Below are 19,196 nucleotides of genomic sequence, written 5' to 3' on the forward strand. Positions count from 1 at the left end.
AATGACCATACCTGTCTTCACCACCTGTTCCCCTAGTGCCCCCTAGTTTTCCTTTTCAACAGAAAAGATTTAATTCATATTCATCATTAATACCTTTGAGGTATTTATAATTCTGCACCATATCTCCCTCTTTCTCCTCTCCTCTGGGATATACATATTTAGGGCCTTCAGTATCATCTCATATTTATTTATTTATTTATTTGGTGATTTTTTTTATATACCGCGGCACGTAAGAAACATCACCTCGGTTTACAGTAAAACAATAAATCAGCAACAGGCTTTACAGACAATATGAAATTAAGGTGGGAAAAAAATATAAATCATTTAAGAACAATTTAAGAACAATCAACATAATATAAATCAGTTAAGAACTAGTTAAGAACAAAAGCAATTAAACCAATAAAAGTCATATTCCATGGTTAGGGCTGAGACAAAATCATAGGAAGGGGTGAGTGAGTGATAAAGGAAATTTAGTAGCAAGAAAAATAAATTAGGGGGTGGAATAGATCAGGGAGACAGGGAACATGAAGACAGTATTTCAGCAGAAGAGGTGTTCATAGCGTGTAAGCTTGTTCAAACAGCCAGGTTTTGAGGTTTTGTTTGAATTTCTTATGGCAGGGTTCGAGACGCAGGTCCGTGGGCATTAGGGATGTGAATCGTGTCCTCGATCGTCTTAACGATCGATTTCGGCTGGGAGGGGGAGGGAATCGTATTGTTGCCGTTTGGGGGGGTAAAATATCGTGAAAAATCGTTAAAAATCGTTAAAAATCGAAAAATCAAAAAATCGAAAAACCGGCACATTAAAACCCCCTAAAACCCACCCCCGACTCTTTAAATTAAATCCCCCACCCTCCCGAACCCCCCCCCAAATAACTTAAATAACCTGCGGGTCCAGCGGCGGTCCGGAACGGCAGCGGTCCGGAACGGGCTCCTGCTCTGAATCTTGTCGTCTTCAGCCGGCGCCATTTTCCAAAATGGCGCCGAAAAATGGCGGCGGCCATAGACGAAAAAGATTGGACGGCAGGAGGTCCTTCCGGACCCCCGCTGGACTTTTGGCAAGTCTCGTGGGGGTCAGGAGGCCCCCCACAAGCTGGCCAAAAGTTCCTGGAGGTCCAGCGGGGGTCAGGGAGCGATTTCCCGCCGCGAATCGTTTTCGTACGGAAAATGGCGCCGGCAGGAGATCGACTGCAGGAGGTCGTTCAGCGAGGCGCCGGAACCCTCGCTGAACGACCTCCTGCAGTCGATCTCCTGCCGGCGCCATTTTCCGTACGAAAACGATTCGCGGCGGGAAATCGCTCCCTGACCCCCGCTGGACCTCCAGGAACTTTTGGCCAGCTTGTGGGGGGCCTCCTGACCCCCACGAGACTTGCCAAAAGTCCAGCGGGGGTCCGGAATGACCTCCTGCCGTCCAATCTTTTTCGTCTATGGCCGCCGCCATTTTTCGGCGCCATTTTGGAAAATGGCGCCGGCTGAAGACGACAAGATTCAGAGCAGGAGCACGTTCCGGACCGCTGCCGTTCCGGACCGCCGCTGGACCCGCAGGTTATTTAAGTTATTTGGGGGGGGTTCGGGAGGGTGGGGGATTTAATTTAAAGGGTCGGGGGTGGGTTTTAGGGGGTTTTAGTGTGCCGGCTCACGATTCTAACGATTTATAACGATAAATCGTTAGAATCTGTATTGTATTGTGTTCCATAACGGTTTAAGACGATATTAAAATTATCGGACGATAATTTTAATCGTCCTAAAACGATTCACATCCCTAGTGGGCATTTTGTTCCAGATGTTGGTTCCAGCTATAGTGAAAGAGCGACGTGTTTGATGTGTTTAAGTGATGTGTTGTGGCAACGTGTTTGATGTGTTTAAGTGAGGAAGAGGCGAGTTTAGCTTGGTGAATATTTCTTATTGGTCTTTTTGATGTACGGAAAATAAAATGATCACAGAACCATTGCATATCTTGGTTATGGATTGACTTATGAATGAGGGTGAGTACTTTGAATATAATCCTAGATGCTACAGGAAGCCAGTGCAGGAACATGAGAGCTGGTATAATGTGTTCATGGCGGTGAGTATTCGTGAGTAGGCGTGCTGCAGCGTTCTGTAGCATCTGTAATTGTGTTTTTAGGGAGACCTAGTAGAATGGCGTTGCAGTAGTCGAGTTTCGACAATATTGTAGCTTGTAACACTGTCCGGAAGTCATGTGGATGTAGAAGAGGTTTAATTCTTTTTAGAGTATGTAGCTTGAAGAAACCGTTTTTGATAGTGGCCGTGATGAAGTTCTATAAGGAGAAATGATTGTCAATGATAACGCCAAGGCTGCGGACTTGCTGCAAATGGGGAAAGTCAGATGGCGAAAGTAGAGTAGGGTTAGAGGAGATGTTATTATGTGGTGTGATGAGGAGGAGATCTGTCTTGGAGGTGTTAATAGCTAGGAAGTTTTCTGTGAGTTGTTTTTTTATTTCAACCAGAGCCGTATCTCAAGTTTTTAGGGCATTAGCGAGGGAATCATTGATGGGGATGAGGATCTGTGTGTCATCGGCGTATATGAAATGTAGGAGATCCAGTTTCACCAGAAGTCAACAGAGAGGAGATAGGTATATGTTGAAAAGTGTAGATGAAAGAGAGGATCCTTGTGGCACACCTTGTGATAGTTTTCTGGGTTTTGAAACATGACTGTCCATCTTGACACTGTATGTCCTGTCCTTCAGGAAAGATTGGAGCCAGCATAGGGCAGTGCCAGCGATGCCAATTTGTGAGAGGTGCGAAAGGAGGGTATTGTGGTTGACAGTGTCAAAAGCAGAGGAAATATCAAGGAGAGCCAGTAAGTAAGAATGACCAGTATCGAGGGTTTTTAGTATTGAATCTGATAGGGACACTAGAAGGGTTTCTGTGCTATGGTTCTTACGGAAACCATATTGTGATGGGAAGAGTAATAGATTTTCATCTAGAAAGTCTGTGAGTTGCTTTTTGATGACTTTCTCTATGATTTTAGACAAGAAAGGGAGGTTCGAGACTGGATGATAGTTGGCAGGTTTTGAGGGATCCAAATCAGATTTTTTGAGTGTAGGTTTTATTATTGCGTGCTTGAGTTGCGTAGGAAAAACACCAGACGATATGGATTTGTTGATAATGTTAGAAATGGGAGGGGCAATCCTTGTAGGAATGGAGAGGAGTGTTTTAGTTGGCATGATATCAATCGGGTGCATGGCTGGTTTGATTTTTTTGAGGATTGCTTCAATTTCTGATGCAGTTGTTGTTTCGAAATTTGAGAGTGTGGCTGGGGAGATCATGGTGCTTGTGGACAGTAGGGATACTGGTGGAGAGGGAGAGGTAAAGCGAGCCATGGTATTAGCAACCTTGTCGTGGAAATAGGTTGCTAGTTTCTCACATTTGTTTTTATCCTCATTTTCTGGGTTGATGTTTATTGGAGGGGTAACTATGCTAGAAACGTATTGGAAGAGGGCACGCGGGTTGAACTGGTATTGATGGATTTTTGCTGTATAGAAGTTTTTCTTGGCTTCGTCTGTTGTTTTACGATACTTGTGGAGTAACGATTTGTATTTTTGTAGCAGTGTTGGATCTTGGTTTCTACACCATTTCTTTTCCAGTTTACGGAGTTCGAGTTTCATTATTCTGAGGTCCGTGGTGTACCATGGTTTTTTATCTTTCTTCTCAGAGCGGATTTCTTTCGTTAGTAGTGGGCAGAGTTGATTTGCAATGTTGCTGGTGAGTTGATGCCAAGAGTAACAGGCGGAGTTGGCATCAGAGAGGTCTAGTTTATGTAAATCTTCTGTAAGTGCTTCAATGATGTCTTCAGTTTGGCATTTTTTTCTGAAATCTATGGTTCTTTTCTTAGGGAGTGTCGCATGGGGGTTACAGTTGAGAGAGCAGCGTGTGTCGATTCGGTAGTGGTCTGACCAAGGTATTGGGGTGCATTGGGGGTGATCAGTGCGTAAGAGAGAGTTCGTGAAAATAACATCCAGGGTGTGGCCTGCCTTGTGGGTAGGGCCTGAGACCATTTGTTTAAATCCGATGGCATTTAGTGTAGATAGTGTAGCTTCACATGCTGGTGTAAGAGGGGAGTGGTCGAAATGGAGGTTTAGATCTCCTAGGATGATGGCAGGTATGCTGATGTCGATGTGTTTTGTAATATATTCAGTAAGAGGAGAAGGGTTTTTTTCCAAGATGCCGGGGGGGGGGGGCATAGATTAAACAAATTTGAAGGTCTTTTGATTTAAAGAGACCAATTTCAATCTTGTGAGGAGGTATGGTGGGTTGCAGGGTGAGATTGTATTTCTTTTTTGCCGCCAGGAGAAGTCCACCTCCTTTCTTTTTTGGTCTCGGAATAGAGAATATATTGTATCGGTCTGTTGGTAGTTGATTTATTAAGGAGACGTCTGTGCTTTTTAGCCAGGTCTCTGTGATTGCACATATGTCGGGGGACTCATCCGTGAGTATATCACCTAAAAGGGTGGCCTTTTTTAGTAGGGATTGTGTGTTCAGAAGTAGGATTGAGAACGTCATTAATCCTATGATTTGAGTGATGGGAGAAGTCATGATTGGAATGAGAGATTTGTAGTATGTGGTGTTAATCTTTGTTCTCATTATGTTGGAGGTGAAGTTCGAGTATTTGAGAACTGAAATGTGGGAGGTGATCATGTTGAAAGTGGTGGGCCTAGTTAAGATCAATTACAGTAGTATGAATATTCGGAGGAAGAAGAAGTCAGCTATGGAGGTATCTAAGTTCAGTGAAACAATGCCTTTCTTATGGCAGGGGGGGTGGCCTCATGGGGGTGCCTAAAGTGGGCACACGAAGGGGTGCCCAAAGTGTCTGATTAGCTTGCTCTGAGGGAGGGGGGGACGCGGGAAGAATGAAGAGATGACGCTGCGGTGAAGAGGCAGGAGGGGACTGATAGCCTCGTGGTCAGTCGGATTTCCGTTTGGGGTAAGCGAGAATGATTCAAGGTTTGGTTGATTGCTGAATGCTTGGCTATTGAAGTCTGAGGCTGGTTGAATGTTGAGTGCTGGGCGAGTGAGGTCTGAGGCTGGTTGAAAGCTGAGTGCTTGGCTATTGAGGTCTGAGGCTGGTTGAAGTCTAAGGCTGGTTGAAAGCTGAGTGCTTGGCTATTGAGGTCTGAGGCTGGTTGAAGTCTGAATCTGGTTGAGTGCTGAGTGCTGGGCAAATGAAGTCTGAGTCTGGTTGAATGCCGAGAGCTGTGAGAAGATCTGTAAGTAAGTAATTCTTGAACGAGGTGTGCACGAAGGGGCGCACAAAGGGGCTGGCCCCTTTGTCTCGCTCCTTCGGCGCGCGACGCCTGGAGAGCCCGCTGGGATTTAAACCCCCTCCTTGTCGCGGCTTTGATGACGTCAGCGATGGAGCGCCGAAATCGTGTGCGGCAGACGGACGCTGTAGGTGAGTAAATTCCGGCCTCGTGGCCGGCGGTGGGCTGTCGGAGGTAGGGCGAGCTTTAAGGGCCTTACCCCGATAGGTTCTGGCGCCGGCTGCGCGGCCCTGGCTCCCAGCACCTACACGGATGGAGCGGTCGGCGGTGGACAGTCGTCTCGGTCGGGGAGTCGCCGTGAATATGGCTTTTGGTGCAGCCCCCACAAATTTTGGTTGATTTTTTCTGGATTGCTTCCATCCTGATAGTCTCAAGAAATTACCACAGTATTTCAGGTGGGGCCTCCTCAATGATCTTTACAGAGGCATTATCACCTTTTTTTTCCCTACTGTTTATGCCTTTATGCAGCCTAGCATCCCTCTGCCCCTAATCACTGCCTTCTCCCATTGCTTCGCTACTTTCACCTCATCAGATACTATTATACTGAGGTCTCTCTCAGGTCATGCACATCAGTCTTTCACCCATCAAATACAGCTCCTTTGGATTACTGCACCCCAAATGCATGACTCTCTATGTCTTGCCATTGAATCCTAGCTGCCAAATAGAGATGTGAATCGGAATCGGAATCGGTTCGGATTCCAGTTCCGATTCACATGTGGGTTTTTTTTCATCGGGCCTGATCGCGGTTTTGTTTATCGGCTGCGCCCGAGCCGATAAACAAAAAACCCACCCCGACCCTTTAAAACTAATCCCTTAGCTTCCCCCACCCTCCCAACCCCCCAAAAAACTTTTTACAGGTACCTGGTGGTCCAGTGGGCGTCCCTGGAGCGATCTCCCGCTCCCGGGCCGTCGGCTGCCACTAATCAAAATGGAGCCAATGGTCCTTTGCCCTTACCATGTGACAGGGGCTGACCAATGGCACCGGTAGCCCCTGTGACATAGTAAGGGCAAAGGCTATCGGCGCCATTTTGATTACTGGCAGTCGATGGCCCAAGTGCCAGAGATCGCTCCCGGACCCCCACTAGACCACCAGGGGCTTTTGGCAAGTCTTGGGGGACCCTCCTGACCCCCACAAGACTTGCCAAAAGTCCAGCGGGGGTCCGGGAGTGACCTCCTGCACTCGGACCGTCGGCTGCCAGTATTCAAAATGGTGCAGATAGCCTTTGCCCTTACTATGTCACAGGGGCTACCGGTGCCATTGGTCAGCCCCTGTCACATGGTAGGAGCACAAGATGGCGCTGGCCATTCAGTGCTCCTACCATGTGACAGGGTCCGGCCAATGGCACGGATAACCTGTCACATGGTAAGGGCAAAGGGCCATCGGCGCCATTTTGATTAGTGGCAGCCGACGGCCCGGGAGTGGGAGATCGCTCCAGGGACACCCACTGGACCACCAGTTACCTGTAAAAAGTTTTTTGGGGGGGGTCGGGAGGGTGGGGGAAGCTAAGGGACTAGTTTTAAAGGGTCGGGGTGGGTTAGGGGTTATTTTTGTGTGCCGTTTTTCCTGCCTTCCCCCAAAATGATAAGAGAACCCCCATGATCAATATCGTGGGGTTCGCCTATCATTTTGGGGGAGCCCCCGATTTCTGACGATTTTGAAAATATCGTCCGATATTTTCAATCGTCTGAAGCCCGATTCACATCCATACTGCCAAACCTTTGACTACTCCACAAGCTTTAGATCACTTCTCTTTCATTCTACTCCTTCATGTGCATCCATTCTATTGCAGATCTTAGTGTCATCTACAAATAAACGTTTTCTTCTAACTTCTCCACAATATTGCTTGCAATATTGCTTGCAATATTGAATAGAATCTGTCCCAGGACTGATCTTTGAGGCACTACACTTATCCAGACCTTGCTGAAAGAATGTCACCAGGGAGACACTAATCATTCTTTGCAACATGCTTCAAATAAACGCCACATGTGAACATAATCTAAGGAGGTAGAATTCTTCTTATGCTTGGCAGCCCATGTGGCAAAGCTGTGGACCACTGTGCTTACCTGTGATCCTAATGCCGGGCCTGGCCTCTCTCTCCTCCTTGTGACCACCCACCGCACCTCTCAACCCAACATGCTCTGACATTGGGCTCAGCCTTCCTGCTGCACCACTGCCTTCTCCATCTCTGCTTCACGGCCGTCCGCCACACTGCGGCAACCCGATGCGGCCAGACGCCGAGCACAGGTGCCCTAATTGAGTGCTCCTAAAGTGTGCGCATGCCTGATCCTCTTCCACTTAAAGGGCCAATGGCAGGAATGACCTTAGGGCATCCCCCTGATGATGTCACTGCCAGAACCAAAAATAAAGTTCCTCCAGATGTCCTTCAGTGCCTCGGCAATAGGTTGACTCTATTGGATAAGTGCTTTGCCTCTGCATTTCTGGTTCCTGATCTTTGCTTTCTGGTTCCACTGTGTGTCTTCCTGAGTCCTTATCCTGGTTCCTTGGCAGTCTGGTTTGTCTTCTGAGTTCTTGTCTTCATGGTCCGTCGTCCCTCATCTGTTTTCAATATCTCGTCTGCCTCCTGTGATCTCTTGTCCTCTTTCCTATACTTCACCACTCATCTCATTGGATTGGACTTCTGGCTTTGACCTTGGATTGGACTTCTGGATTTGACCTTGGATTGCACCTCAAAGCTGCTTGACCTCCACCTGTCCTTGACTATTGCCTGCTCATCATTACTAATTGAACTCGGCCTGCCCAGACCTCTGCCTGAACCATGACACTGAGTGAACTCCGCCTGTCTCTAATCACAGCCTGAAACTGACTCCACTTACCTACTGCCTGTCCTGACCACCACTTGGATCTCAAAAAAGATATAGTTGCACTGGAGAAGCTACAATGAAGGGCAACCAAAATGATAAAGGGGATGGAACAGCTCCCCTATGAAGAAAGGCTGAAGAGGTTAGGGCTGTTCAGCTTGGAGAAGAGATGGCTGAAGATAGAGGTCTTTAAAATCATGAGAGGTCTAGAATGGGTAGATGTGAATCGGTTATTTACACATTCAGATAATAGAAGGACTAGGGGGCACTCAATGAAGTTAGCAAGTAGCACATTCTTTTTCACTCAACGCACAATTAAGTTCTGGAATTTGTTGCCAGAGGATGTGGTTGGTGCAGTTACTGTAGCTGGGTTTTAAAAAGGTTTGGATAAGTTCTTGAAGGAGACGTCCATTAACTGCTATTAATCAAGTTGACTTAGGGAATAGCCTCTGCTATTATTGGCATCAGTAGCATGGTATCTTCTTAGTGTTTGGGTACTTGCTAGGTTCTTGTAGCCTGGTTTGGCCACTGTTGGAAACAGGATGCTGGGCTTGATGGACCCTTGGTCTGACCCAGTATGGCAATTTCATATGCTCTTGTGTCTCCGCTTTCTCCGTGCTGCCCTGCAAACTCTTCTACTCAATGGATCTTCACCTTCACAGAAGCCTAAGCCTAAATCCAGCCAGGCACCCAAGGGCTCAACCTAAGGGGAACAAGGGCTGGTATTGGTGAAGCTCCAGTTGGGCCTCTGCTTCAGTCAGCTCCATCTGCCAACAGTGGGGACATGCAGGTCTCCTCCTTGCAGGTTGCGCCAATTCCCCCTTGGCCTAAGGGTTCATGCTTGCAACAGACTGCCAAGGCCATGGATCCAAGAGGATGCCTCGGGTCTTCAGGCCATTCCAGGCCTAGCCCAGAAAATCCAACAGCAGCAGCAGTTTCTTGAGCTCCTGGCAAGCTCCATGGAGTAACTCAGTGCCTACCTGGATGCAGCCACAGTATCGGCTGCCTCTTCTTCTTCTCCCACTGGCATCGCTGCTCCCCCAGCTATCTTATGCTGCCCATGATTCAGCTACCTGTACTGCCCCAATATGCTGGGGATCCAAAACAGTTCCAAGGGTTCTTGAACCAATGCTTCATGCACATCTCACTCCAGCCAGCCCTGTTTCCTAATGTCTTGGTCAAGACTACCTTCATGCTCTCCTACTGGATGGCACGGCACTGGCCTAAGCCACCCCATTATGGGAGTGAGCAGATCCTCTTCTCCAGAATCTTCAACTATTTGTCAAGGCCTCCAAGCTCGTCATAGATGAACCTGACCAGCTGGCCATGGTAGGTTCAGACCTCCTTCACATTCATCAGGGCAATCAGCCCTTATTGGATTATGCTATTGAGTTCTGGACCATGGCCACAGAGCTGAACTGGGAAGAGGACAGCCTCTGTAGCATTTTTATGGAGGGGCTGTCATCCCAGGTTAAGAAAGAGCTAGCCGCTTGTGAGCTTCCTGAATCCCTAGATGGCTTGATTAATTCAGCCAGGAGAATCAACCGCCACCTCTAGCAATGGGCCAGGGAGCTCCACCCACCATGCAGACAGCTTGCTCTGGCTCCTTCATTTTCTTGCCCTCTCGCTCCCGTTCTGACGGCAGTCCCAGCACAGGCCCAAACAGAAGAACTGATGCAATTTGGACAGGGACGCCTTGCCCCTGAAGAAAGGCTCTGCCAACGCCAGCTGGGACTCTGCGTCTACTGTGCTGGGGCTGGGCACCAGCTTGCACACTGCCCACTGAAGCCAGGAAATTAGCAAGCCTGTGATTTAGTTGGGAGGTGATCCTAGGCTTTACGACTCCAGCTCCTCTATTGACTCTCCCAGTGACTATTTCTGTGTATAACCAAGAATTTCCCAGCCAGACATTGGTTGACTCTGGCGCCGGGAGGAACTTCATAATGAAAGCCCTTGTCGACCACATATATCTCCCCATACTTGCCAGAAAGACACCCCTTATCATCTCTTCCATCCATGGGGATCTGCTTCCTGGTTGGATTACCCTTGCCACAGTGCCCTTGCGCATACACATCAGAGCTTGCTACACGTGGAAAGCATAGTTTTCCATATTATCGACAAGGCAGTTCATCCCATTGTGCTAGGTCTATCATGCCTACAACTCTATTCTACGCAATTTGACTGGGCCTCATTACAGCTGACCAGCTGAGGTTCTCATTGCCGCAACTCATGCCTGCAAGGTGTGGAACCACTTCCTCGCTTTATCTTGATGATCACCCAGGTGGGGCTGACCCAACACTATGCAGACTCTACCGACGTTTTCTCCAAAAGGAAGGCTCAAATGCTGCCTCTCGTAGGGTATATAACTGTGCCATTGATTTGCTATCCAATTCTGAACCACTTTGTGGGACAATGGATCCGTTATCTGTACTGGAGATTAAAGTGTTGTTTGAGTACATCAAAGAAAACCTCAACCGGGGTTTCATCTGGCCCTCCACTTCCTCAGCTGGGCTGGGTTCTTATTTGTCTCTAAGAAAGATGGCTCTCTATACCCCTACATTGACTACAGAGGGCTGAATGCCATAACTAAGAAGGACCAGTACCTCTTACCACTCACTGACAATTTGTTCAACCATCCCAGGAATAGCAAATATTTATGAAGCTGGACCTCCATGGAGCCTACAATTTAATTCAGATCAAGCATGGAGATGAATGGAAGATGGCATTCAATATTTGAGTTGGGAACTACAAGTACCTTTGGGTTATGTAATGCCCCCACTGTATTTCAGAAAATGATGAATGAAATCTTCAGAGACCTCCTCTATGTCTCTGTCATCATATACCTCGACAATATTCTCATCTTCTCAAAGGTTCTCAACTCCAACCTCCAGCATATTCGCCTAGTCCTCCAGAGGTTATGAGATAACAAACTATATGCAAAGTTGATGAAATGCCTATTTGCCCTGTAAAGGTTCCTAGGCTTTGCCAACTATTACTGGCATTTCATTGCCAACTACTCCTGGATTGCAGCCCTACTCATGGCTCTCACTTGAAAAGGAGCCAACACCAAAGCCAGGCTTTCAGAAGCAATCACTGCCTTCCAAGAATTAAAAGATGCATTCTTTCGAAAGCCTTACCTCCATGACCCGGCATCCCTTTATCTTCGAGGTCAATGCTTCCTCACTGGGGGTAAGGGCAGAACTAAGTCAGCACTCCGATACAGGAGTGCTGCTCCTTCTTAAGAAAATTCTTCCCCATGGAATGCAACTATGGGATCAGGAACAGAGAGCTGTTGGCCATCCAGCTTGTGGTTGAGGAATGGCGCCTTAGGCTCAAAGGTGCTCAACATTGCACTACTATTTACACTGATCACAAAAACCTAGAACTTGTTCAATGGTTGAACGCCCATCAGGCCCATTGGTAGCTGTACTTTGCACATTTTGACTTCGAGCTGAGGTACCGGCCAGCCACCACGAATGTCAGGGCGGACACTGTCTCCTGGTCCTTTCTGGAAGATCCATCCAGGTACATTATTGATCCATCCTGGATCCTCATAGCCTCAGAGCCTCCACCTGTGAAAAGGTGTTAATATGGTCCCATGACACCCGGGTCGCAGGTCACCCTGGATGGGCCCGAACTCTTGCTATGATCCAGCAATGCTACTGGTGGCCCCAATACAAAAAGGTATTTGGGCCTACATGGACTCCTGTCCTACCAGTGCTCAGTAAAAACCCTTGACAGGATGACCCTGGGGGTTATTACAGCCACTGCCAGCCCCCAGGGAACCCTGGACCTCATTGTCCACCGATTTCACAGTGGACCTCCCGCTCTCTAGTGATTGCACAATCATTTGGGTTGTTGTCGACTGCTTCTCAAAGATGGTTCACTTCATTCTGTTTCCTGGACTCCCCACAGCCCCGGAGCTAGCTTGATTATTCTCACACCACATTTTCTGCCTGCATGATCTGCCCCAGCACATTGTCTCAGACTATGGGACTCAATTTCGGCCAAATATTTGCACTCCCTCTGTAAAAAATTCAACATAATCTTGGATTATACAATGGCATACCACCCCCCAGTGAATGGACAGTCCAAGCAGACCAACCACACGCTGAAGGTACTTCTTAGGGTATATGCAAACAACCACCAAGACAACTGGGTTTCTCTTCTGCCATGGGTGGAATTCTTCCACAACTCCCATATCTGCACCTCTATGGGTCATCTCCCTTTCAAATTTTATATGGGAGGCAACCATCACAACCGTTGCCGTTCCGTTGGCTGTTCTTTCACCCACAGCCCAGCTCACTGCCCAGGAGCATCAAGAACTCCGAGTATGCAGGTAGCCGATAGGGCCAGAAAGACTACAGACATGCACTGAACATCAGTATCACAGTTCAAAACTGGAAACACTTTCGGCACCGGATGTCTTCCATGTGTCTTGCTCCCTGGTACATCGAGCCTTTCACAGTCCTATGCTAACTGGGCCCAGTGGAGCCTACCAGTTACAGTTACCCGCCTTTCTTGGGATTCACAATGACTTCCACATTTCCCTCCTGAAGTTTTTGATCCTTTCATGGCTCTGAAGGAGGCCACCAGAACCCCAAGACATGTCCTCCGAGGATGATATTACCTACCAGGTAAAAGAAATTCTGAACGTCTGATGACTACGCAAGACATGGGAATACCGTATCTCCTGGGAAGGATACGGCCCAGAGGAAAATACTTGGGAGCCTGCATCCAATATTCTAGATAAAAACCTCCTGAAGGAATTCCTTGCTAAACACCCAGAAGGTCTAAACCCTTGGAGGGGGCCTAGGGGAGGGAGTACTTTTACACTTGGTGACCCATGAGGCAAAGCTGCGGACCGCCACACTCACTTATGATCTCGATGCTGGGCCTGTCCCCTCTTTCCCCTTCGCAGCTGCCCATCATGCTTCCACAACCCAACATGCCCCGATGTTGGGTCCAGTCTGCCTGCTGCACCACTACCCTCTCTGTCTTTGCCTCACAGCCATCAACTGTGTCACTACAGCCCAACGCAGCCAGTTACCGGGCCCAACTTGCCTGCTGCACTGCTGACCCCCACCCTTTTTGCTGCCAATTTTGCTCCCAAGAGCACCACCTTTTATGATGACACTATTGGGTGCGACAGCCGGCAGCGATCGCACCGCAGAGGTGTGATCGCTGCCAGCTTTCGCAGGCATGCCCCCCGCTTCGCCCCCCGCCTCCTGTACCGTGCAATTCAGGAAGCCGCGGTAGCTTGGAAAATCTAGGCCTTAGCTAACTTCAAATATTAGTTAGATGATAACTTAGCTGACTAACTCAATTCCTCCCAGTTATGCCCCTAGAATGCCCCTAACTTAGCTGGCTAAATTCTAGTTCACTAACTTATTAGCCAGCTAAAACTTAGCCAGATAAGTGCCCAAATCTGCATTAGCCAGATAACTTGAGCTATCTAGGTAAATGCTTTTGAATATGGACCTCACTTTTTCCATCTTTGTAGCTTTTTGGTATTAAAGAGACTGGGATGAGTGCTATTTTGAAAACTGATTATCCAGCCTAAGCCTTCTAAAACCTGGACAACTTTAAGAACATAAGAACATAAGAAAATGCCATACTGGGTCAGACCAAGGGTCCATCAAGCCCAGCATCCTGTTTCCAACAGTGGCCAATCCAGGCCATAAGAACCTGGCAAGTACCCAAAAACTAAGTCTATTCCATGTAACCATTGCTAATGGCAGTGGCTATTCTCTAAGTGAACTTAAAAGCAGGTAATGGACTTCTCCTCCAAGAACTTATCCAATCCTTTTTTAAACACAGCTATACTAACTGCACTAACCACATCCTCTGGCAACAATTCCAGAGTTTAATTGTGCGTTGAGTAAAAAAAGAACTTTCTCCGATTAGTTTTAAATGTGTCACATGCTAACTTCATGGAGTGCCCCCTAGTCTTTCTACTATCCGAAAGAGTAAATAACCGATTCACATCTACCCGTTCTAGACCTCTCATGATTTTAAACACCTCTATCATATCCCCCCTCAGTCGTCTCTTCTCCAAGCTGAAAAGTCCTAACCTCTTTAGTCTTTCCTCATAGGGGAGTTGTTCCATTCCCCTTATCATTTTGGTAACCCATCTCTGAACCTTCTCCATCGCAATTATATCTTTTTTGAGATGCGGCGACCAGAATTGTACACAATATTCAAGGTGCGGTCTCACCATGGAGCGATACAGAGGCATTATGACATTTTCCGTTTTATTAACCATTCCCTTTCTAATAATTCCCAACATTCTGTTTGCTTTTTTGACTGCCGCAGCACACTGTACCGATTTCAATGTGTTATCCACTATGACACCTAGATCTCTTTCTTGGGTTGTAGCACCTAATATGGAACCCAACATTGTGTAATTATAGCATGGGTTATTTTTCCCTATATGCATCACCTTGCACTTATCCACATTAAATTTCATTGCCATTTGGATGCCCAATTTTCCAGTCTCACAAGGTCTTCCTGCAATTTATCACAATCTGCTTGTGATTTAACTACTCTGAACAATTTTGTGTCATCTGCAAATTTGATTATCTCACTCGTCGTATTTCTCGTCGTATTTCTTTCCAGATTGATACTCAGATTCCTTCTTTATGACTTGGCTTGATCAGCCAATCATTTAGATAGGGATGAACCAAGATGCTCTCTTTTCTTATAAAAGTCGGTTATATCTACCTTTACTTTAATGAAGGTTCTTGGAACAGTGGCCAATCCAAAAGGAAGTTCTCTAAACTGAAAATGTTTCCCCAGAAACAGAGAAATCTCTGATGATCTTCTATGATGGAAAATTGAAAATATGATTCTGAGAGATCCAGTGCTAAAAGAAGCTCACCTTCTCAAACCACCATCATCACTGATCATAGTGTCTCCATACAGCAATAACAGATATGAAGACTGTTGTTCACTCTTTTTGGATCTAGAATGGGCCTGAATAATACATCCTTTTTTGGAACCACAAAGTAAATGGAATAATGACCCTTTCCATGTTTCCAGATGCACGCGCATGCTATAAAATCGGGCATACATGCGTGTGTGCTGGGTAGCGCACGCACATATGCGCCTGTACACAGGTATGAAAATTCACCCCGTGTACCAAATTACAGGTGTACCAAATTACAGGTAAATTTGTGCAGCAAAGATTTGGTAGAATAATTTTTGAAACAGACTTATGCACAAAAGTCTGATTTGGAAATTTGTATCATTTATGTTATATATTATACATGATGTTTGAAAATTACTTTCCCAATTTTGTGATTCCACCCTATAAAAGTTGCTGCCCCTGTGCAAAGTCAGGTATTACACCCCCAGTCACATTCTTAAAAGGGATAAAAAGCCTCATGCATATTATATAATATGCGGCAGAGAGCTGAGAAAGCATAAAAACTCACACAAGTATTTTACTTCAATTTTTGCTGTGTGGAACCTCATGGCAGCAGTTTTCAAATCATGATATAATTGATTTTACTTGAACAAACCTACAAATACATTTTTGTCAACAATTTTTCTAAGTCAAGATGAATTGATCTCTATGTGAATATATCATGTTTATTCATACATTGCAAGAGACTTAGTTTATTTCACTTACTTTATTGCAATGGTAAGTAGCATTTGCAGCACAGACCAAGATGTTGTTGGGCCAGCCATCCAAATCAGAATCTTCACCACAGATGAGCCCATCCCCAGCATACCCTGTCCTGCACTCACATTTGTACACGGGGTCACTGAAATGGCCCAGGTATATACAATCTGCATATTTGTGACAGTGATGAGTTTTATCTTTGCATGGATTCTCAGGTTCACAGACCTAAAAAAAACAGACAAATAGGCCAAATTTGATTATATTTTTAGATAATGTAACATGAACAAACCAACAATTAAACAATGAGATTGAGCATTAAAACTTCCCACACATTTTCTGAGTAGAGGAACAGAAGGAATGTGATGCTTCATAAAAACAGTTCTTACTCAGTCAATTGGCACATAACTCCTCTTCAAAAAGGGACCTAAATCAGCAGGCCACTGTACAATAGTTAGCTCAATATCCAGTATGATAAAAAAAATTTAGTTACGTTTTCAATAGGGTGCCTAACTTTAAAAGAATGAGCACATTTTAGTACACATAAACCCAGTTCAATTTGAAACACAAAATACATGTTGTAGAAGATTGACTTGTTCTGCTGCCAAACGTCTATGTGTACAATGTTGAATGATGATGTAAAGTGCACTCAGAAGCAGCATGTCTACTAAGCATACACATTTTTTAAAAACGGGGCTGACTCGTGACATGCGGGGAGGACCCCCCCTAACATGGCGCTTGCCGAAGGGGAGGGCCCTGCCCCCACCTACCTTCATTTCAAAGGACCCACGCGGCGGTGTACGATCCTCCCCCTGTCCGGGGGAGGGGCTGGGATGACGCGCGCAGCACGGCGAGGCTGGCGCATCATCAACGCGATGACGTCAGCCTCGCAGGTCTCGTGAGGCTGGGGCCTATAAGACTGCGGCGAGTGCTGGCCCCGGCCTCTTTACCTGGCCAGCGCTCGCCATTTCGCAAGATCGAGGAGGAGGGTACCCGGAGAAGACTCGGCCCGCGAGCGGCATGCGATCCGGCAACACAAAAAAAAAATCGGGCAGGCACTCCCGTAGTCTCCGAAGAGGACCCGGAGACCTGCAGCAGAATTTAAAGGCACAGCAGCCTTTTACGGAGCCGGGAGCAGTAGGAAGACTTACAATTCACCGGCAGCCACCTGGTGAGAGAGTGGAGGAGTAGCCAGCGATTAGAGCAACAGCCTACAGCCCTGCGGACACGCGAAGAAGCCAAAGCGGGGTGTGAATATAAAAGGCACGGGCGCCTCTTTTGGAGCCGAGGAGGGCTCCAGGACTGGAGACTGATCCAAGAGGTGGACGAGGACCTTTCCAGCGCTCCCCTCCTAAAAACTTCGAACCGTGAGTATACAACAATAAAATAAAAAAAAAAAAAAAAAAAGAGTCCCTTCGTGCACTTGATCGCAAGCATGCCAGGTAGAGGAGCAGAAAGAGCACGGGGGGGAGGGGGGGGGGATCAAGGCAGTGGAGGGTCAGAGAGCCACGGGACACAGGAGGATTCTTCCCCAAGCAAGGGGGGAGGGAAGAGGAAGAGCCGGGAGGAGACAGAGACCGCAGGACAGGAGTCGGAAGGAAGTAGGATCGGCGGTGAAGGCACAGAAGGTGCAAGTAAAAAAGAACGGAGGCAGGCAGCAGCAGCCGAGGGCAACCCCAATGGAACAAGGCAGCCACCAAGGGGCTACAGGAATGCAGTTCGAGTTGGGATGAGGCAGCCCACCGCAGTGGGGATGGCCCATGTGACCAGTGATGAGTGCAGGGGCCATGCCAGCTATGGGAGCATCAGGCCCACCCTCGGACTCATCGGTACAAGGAGGGTAGGGAGGAAATCAATACAGTGCCCAGCCATGGCAGGCAGCAATGACTAATCCTTACCAGCAACACATGTACCCCCCATGGTGGCAGGTACCACCGCCATGGTATAGCCCGGCGGCTGGGGGAACGTTGGCTCCGCTGGACAGGGACACTGGCGCAAGAAAACCGATTGAGTCCACCCAAAGGCAAGTGAGGCAAACCAAGAAAGGCCAGCAACCCAGGAAACGGATCGCGACGAAGGATAATGGCAGAGACAAAGCGATGCAAGCGATGGAAACCAGAGAAGGCGACGCAAGATTGGAGGAGGACAGCGAGACGCGAGCACTGGAAAGATCATCGGAATCAGTGGTCGAGCCTGAGGCGTCTGTTGGAGCAAGCGGTGGAGAGCAAGACATTGATGGAGCAACAAAAGGAAAGGGTAATAAGAGAAGGAGAAAGGACAGCGAATCATCCACTGACTCATCAGAGGAGGAGTCTGATGGGAGTGAAGTGAAAGAAGGGGCCTCAGCGATGGTTAAGCGGGTAGCAGTGGGCACGACAGCGGCAACGGCGCTGCCTCCTTTAGCTGAGTTGTGGGAAAGTGTCCCAAGGGCTTTGCAAAGCAAAATAAGGAAAAGGGAGTATATAGATATATTTTCTATATTGGAAGGTAGGAAAGGCGCACCCGAGAGAAAGAAGAGGGGAAAGAAGGAGGAGAAAAAGGGGGGGGAAGTAAAAGTGCCACAGAATATCATTAATTGGGCCAGAGCCTATTTAAGAATGATTAGTGTCATAGGAAAGGAGGACCCGTCACCGTATGCACCTATGCTTAGCTATGCAGATGCATTACTGGAGGCTTACAAGAAGTATCAAGGCTGGTGTTGGTTGAATTATTATGAACAGTTTAGGGATAAAATGGAAGACAACAGGAACATGTCATGGGGAACACAGGACGTGGGCCTATGGTTGCGACAGATGACCATCAAGGTCCTCGATATAGGCAGAGCACATGGAACCGGAAAGGCGGGCAGTGGGCTAGCAACACCGGGGAGTAGTTCATGGGGGGAAAGTGGAAATAACAAGGTTTGTTGGAGATTCAACAAGGCAGGATGCACCTTTCATGAATGTAAATTTAAACATATATGTTCCCTGTGCACCGCACTGCACCCGGAAAGTAAATGTGCTAGAAAAGGTCAAGGGCCTGTGGGAAATTTCAGCGGAGCAGGAAAACAATAGTGTTTTCAGCAAGGCACCTTCACCGATACAATTGGCAACTATCAGCGAATGGCTGGCAGAATACCCTAAAAGAGATGACGCTGCCAGGCAGGGAGGGTTTTCGATACGGTTTCAGCATAGCTTTTCAGGGGCAAATTAAGAGCCAAGTTTAGGAAATGCCGTTTCCGGGGTGAGACACGGGGACATTGTGCAACGGAAGGTCAATAAGGAAATCGAAATGGGCAGAATGGCGGGTCCATTCGTGGACCTGCCTTTCCAGGATAAGATGTTCTCACCCTTGGCGGTAGTGCCTAAGAAAGAGCAAGGGGAGTTTAGACTAATTCAGAACTTGTCATATCCTCCGGGTGATTCTGTTAATGATCACTTGCCAGAGGATGCCTGTAAGATCCAATATGCATCCTTCAATGCGGCTATTGCTCT

At 47.3% G+C, this 19,196-nt stretch overlaps 1 protein-coding gene across 1 annotated transcript in view; it reads right to left on the reverse strand.

The window, feature by feature from the left end:
• THBS2 (thrombospondin 2) overlaps positions 1 to 19,196 on the reverse strand; it is a gene marked incomplete in the record, with an annotated part of 874,147 nt that overhangs the window by 340,051 nt on the left and 514,900 nt on the right. The window contains 1 exon segment of the mRNA XM_029594286.1: positions 15,733 to 15,951. Within this exon segment, the coding sequence (XP_029450146.1) occupies positions 15,733 to 15,951 (219 nt within the window).

The sequence above is a fragment of the Rhinatrema bivittatum genome, chromosome 3, assembly GCF_901001135.1.
Source record: "Rhinatrema bivittatum chromosome 3, aRhiBiv1.1, whole genome shotgun sequence".
NCBI lineage: Eukaryota > Metazoa > Chordata > Amphibia > Gymnophiona > Rhinatrematidae > Rhinatrema > Rhinatrema bivittatum.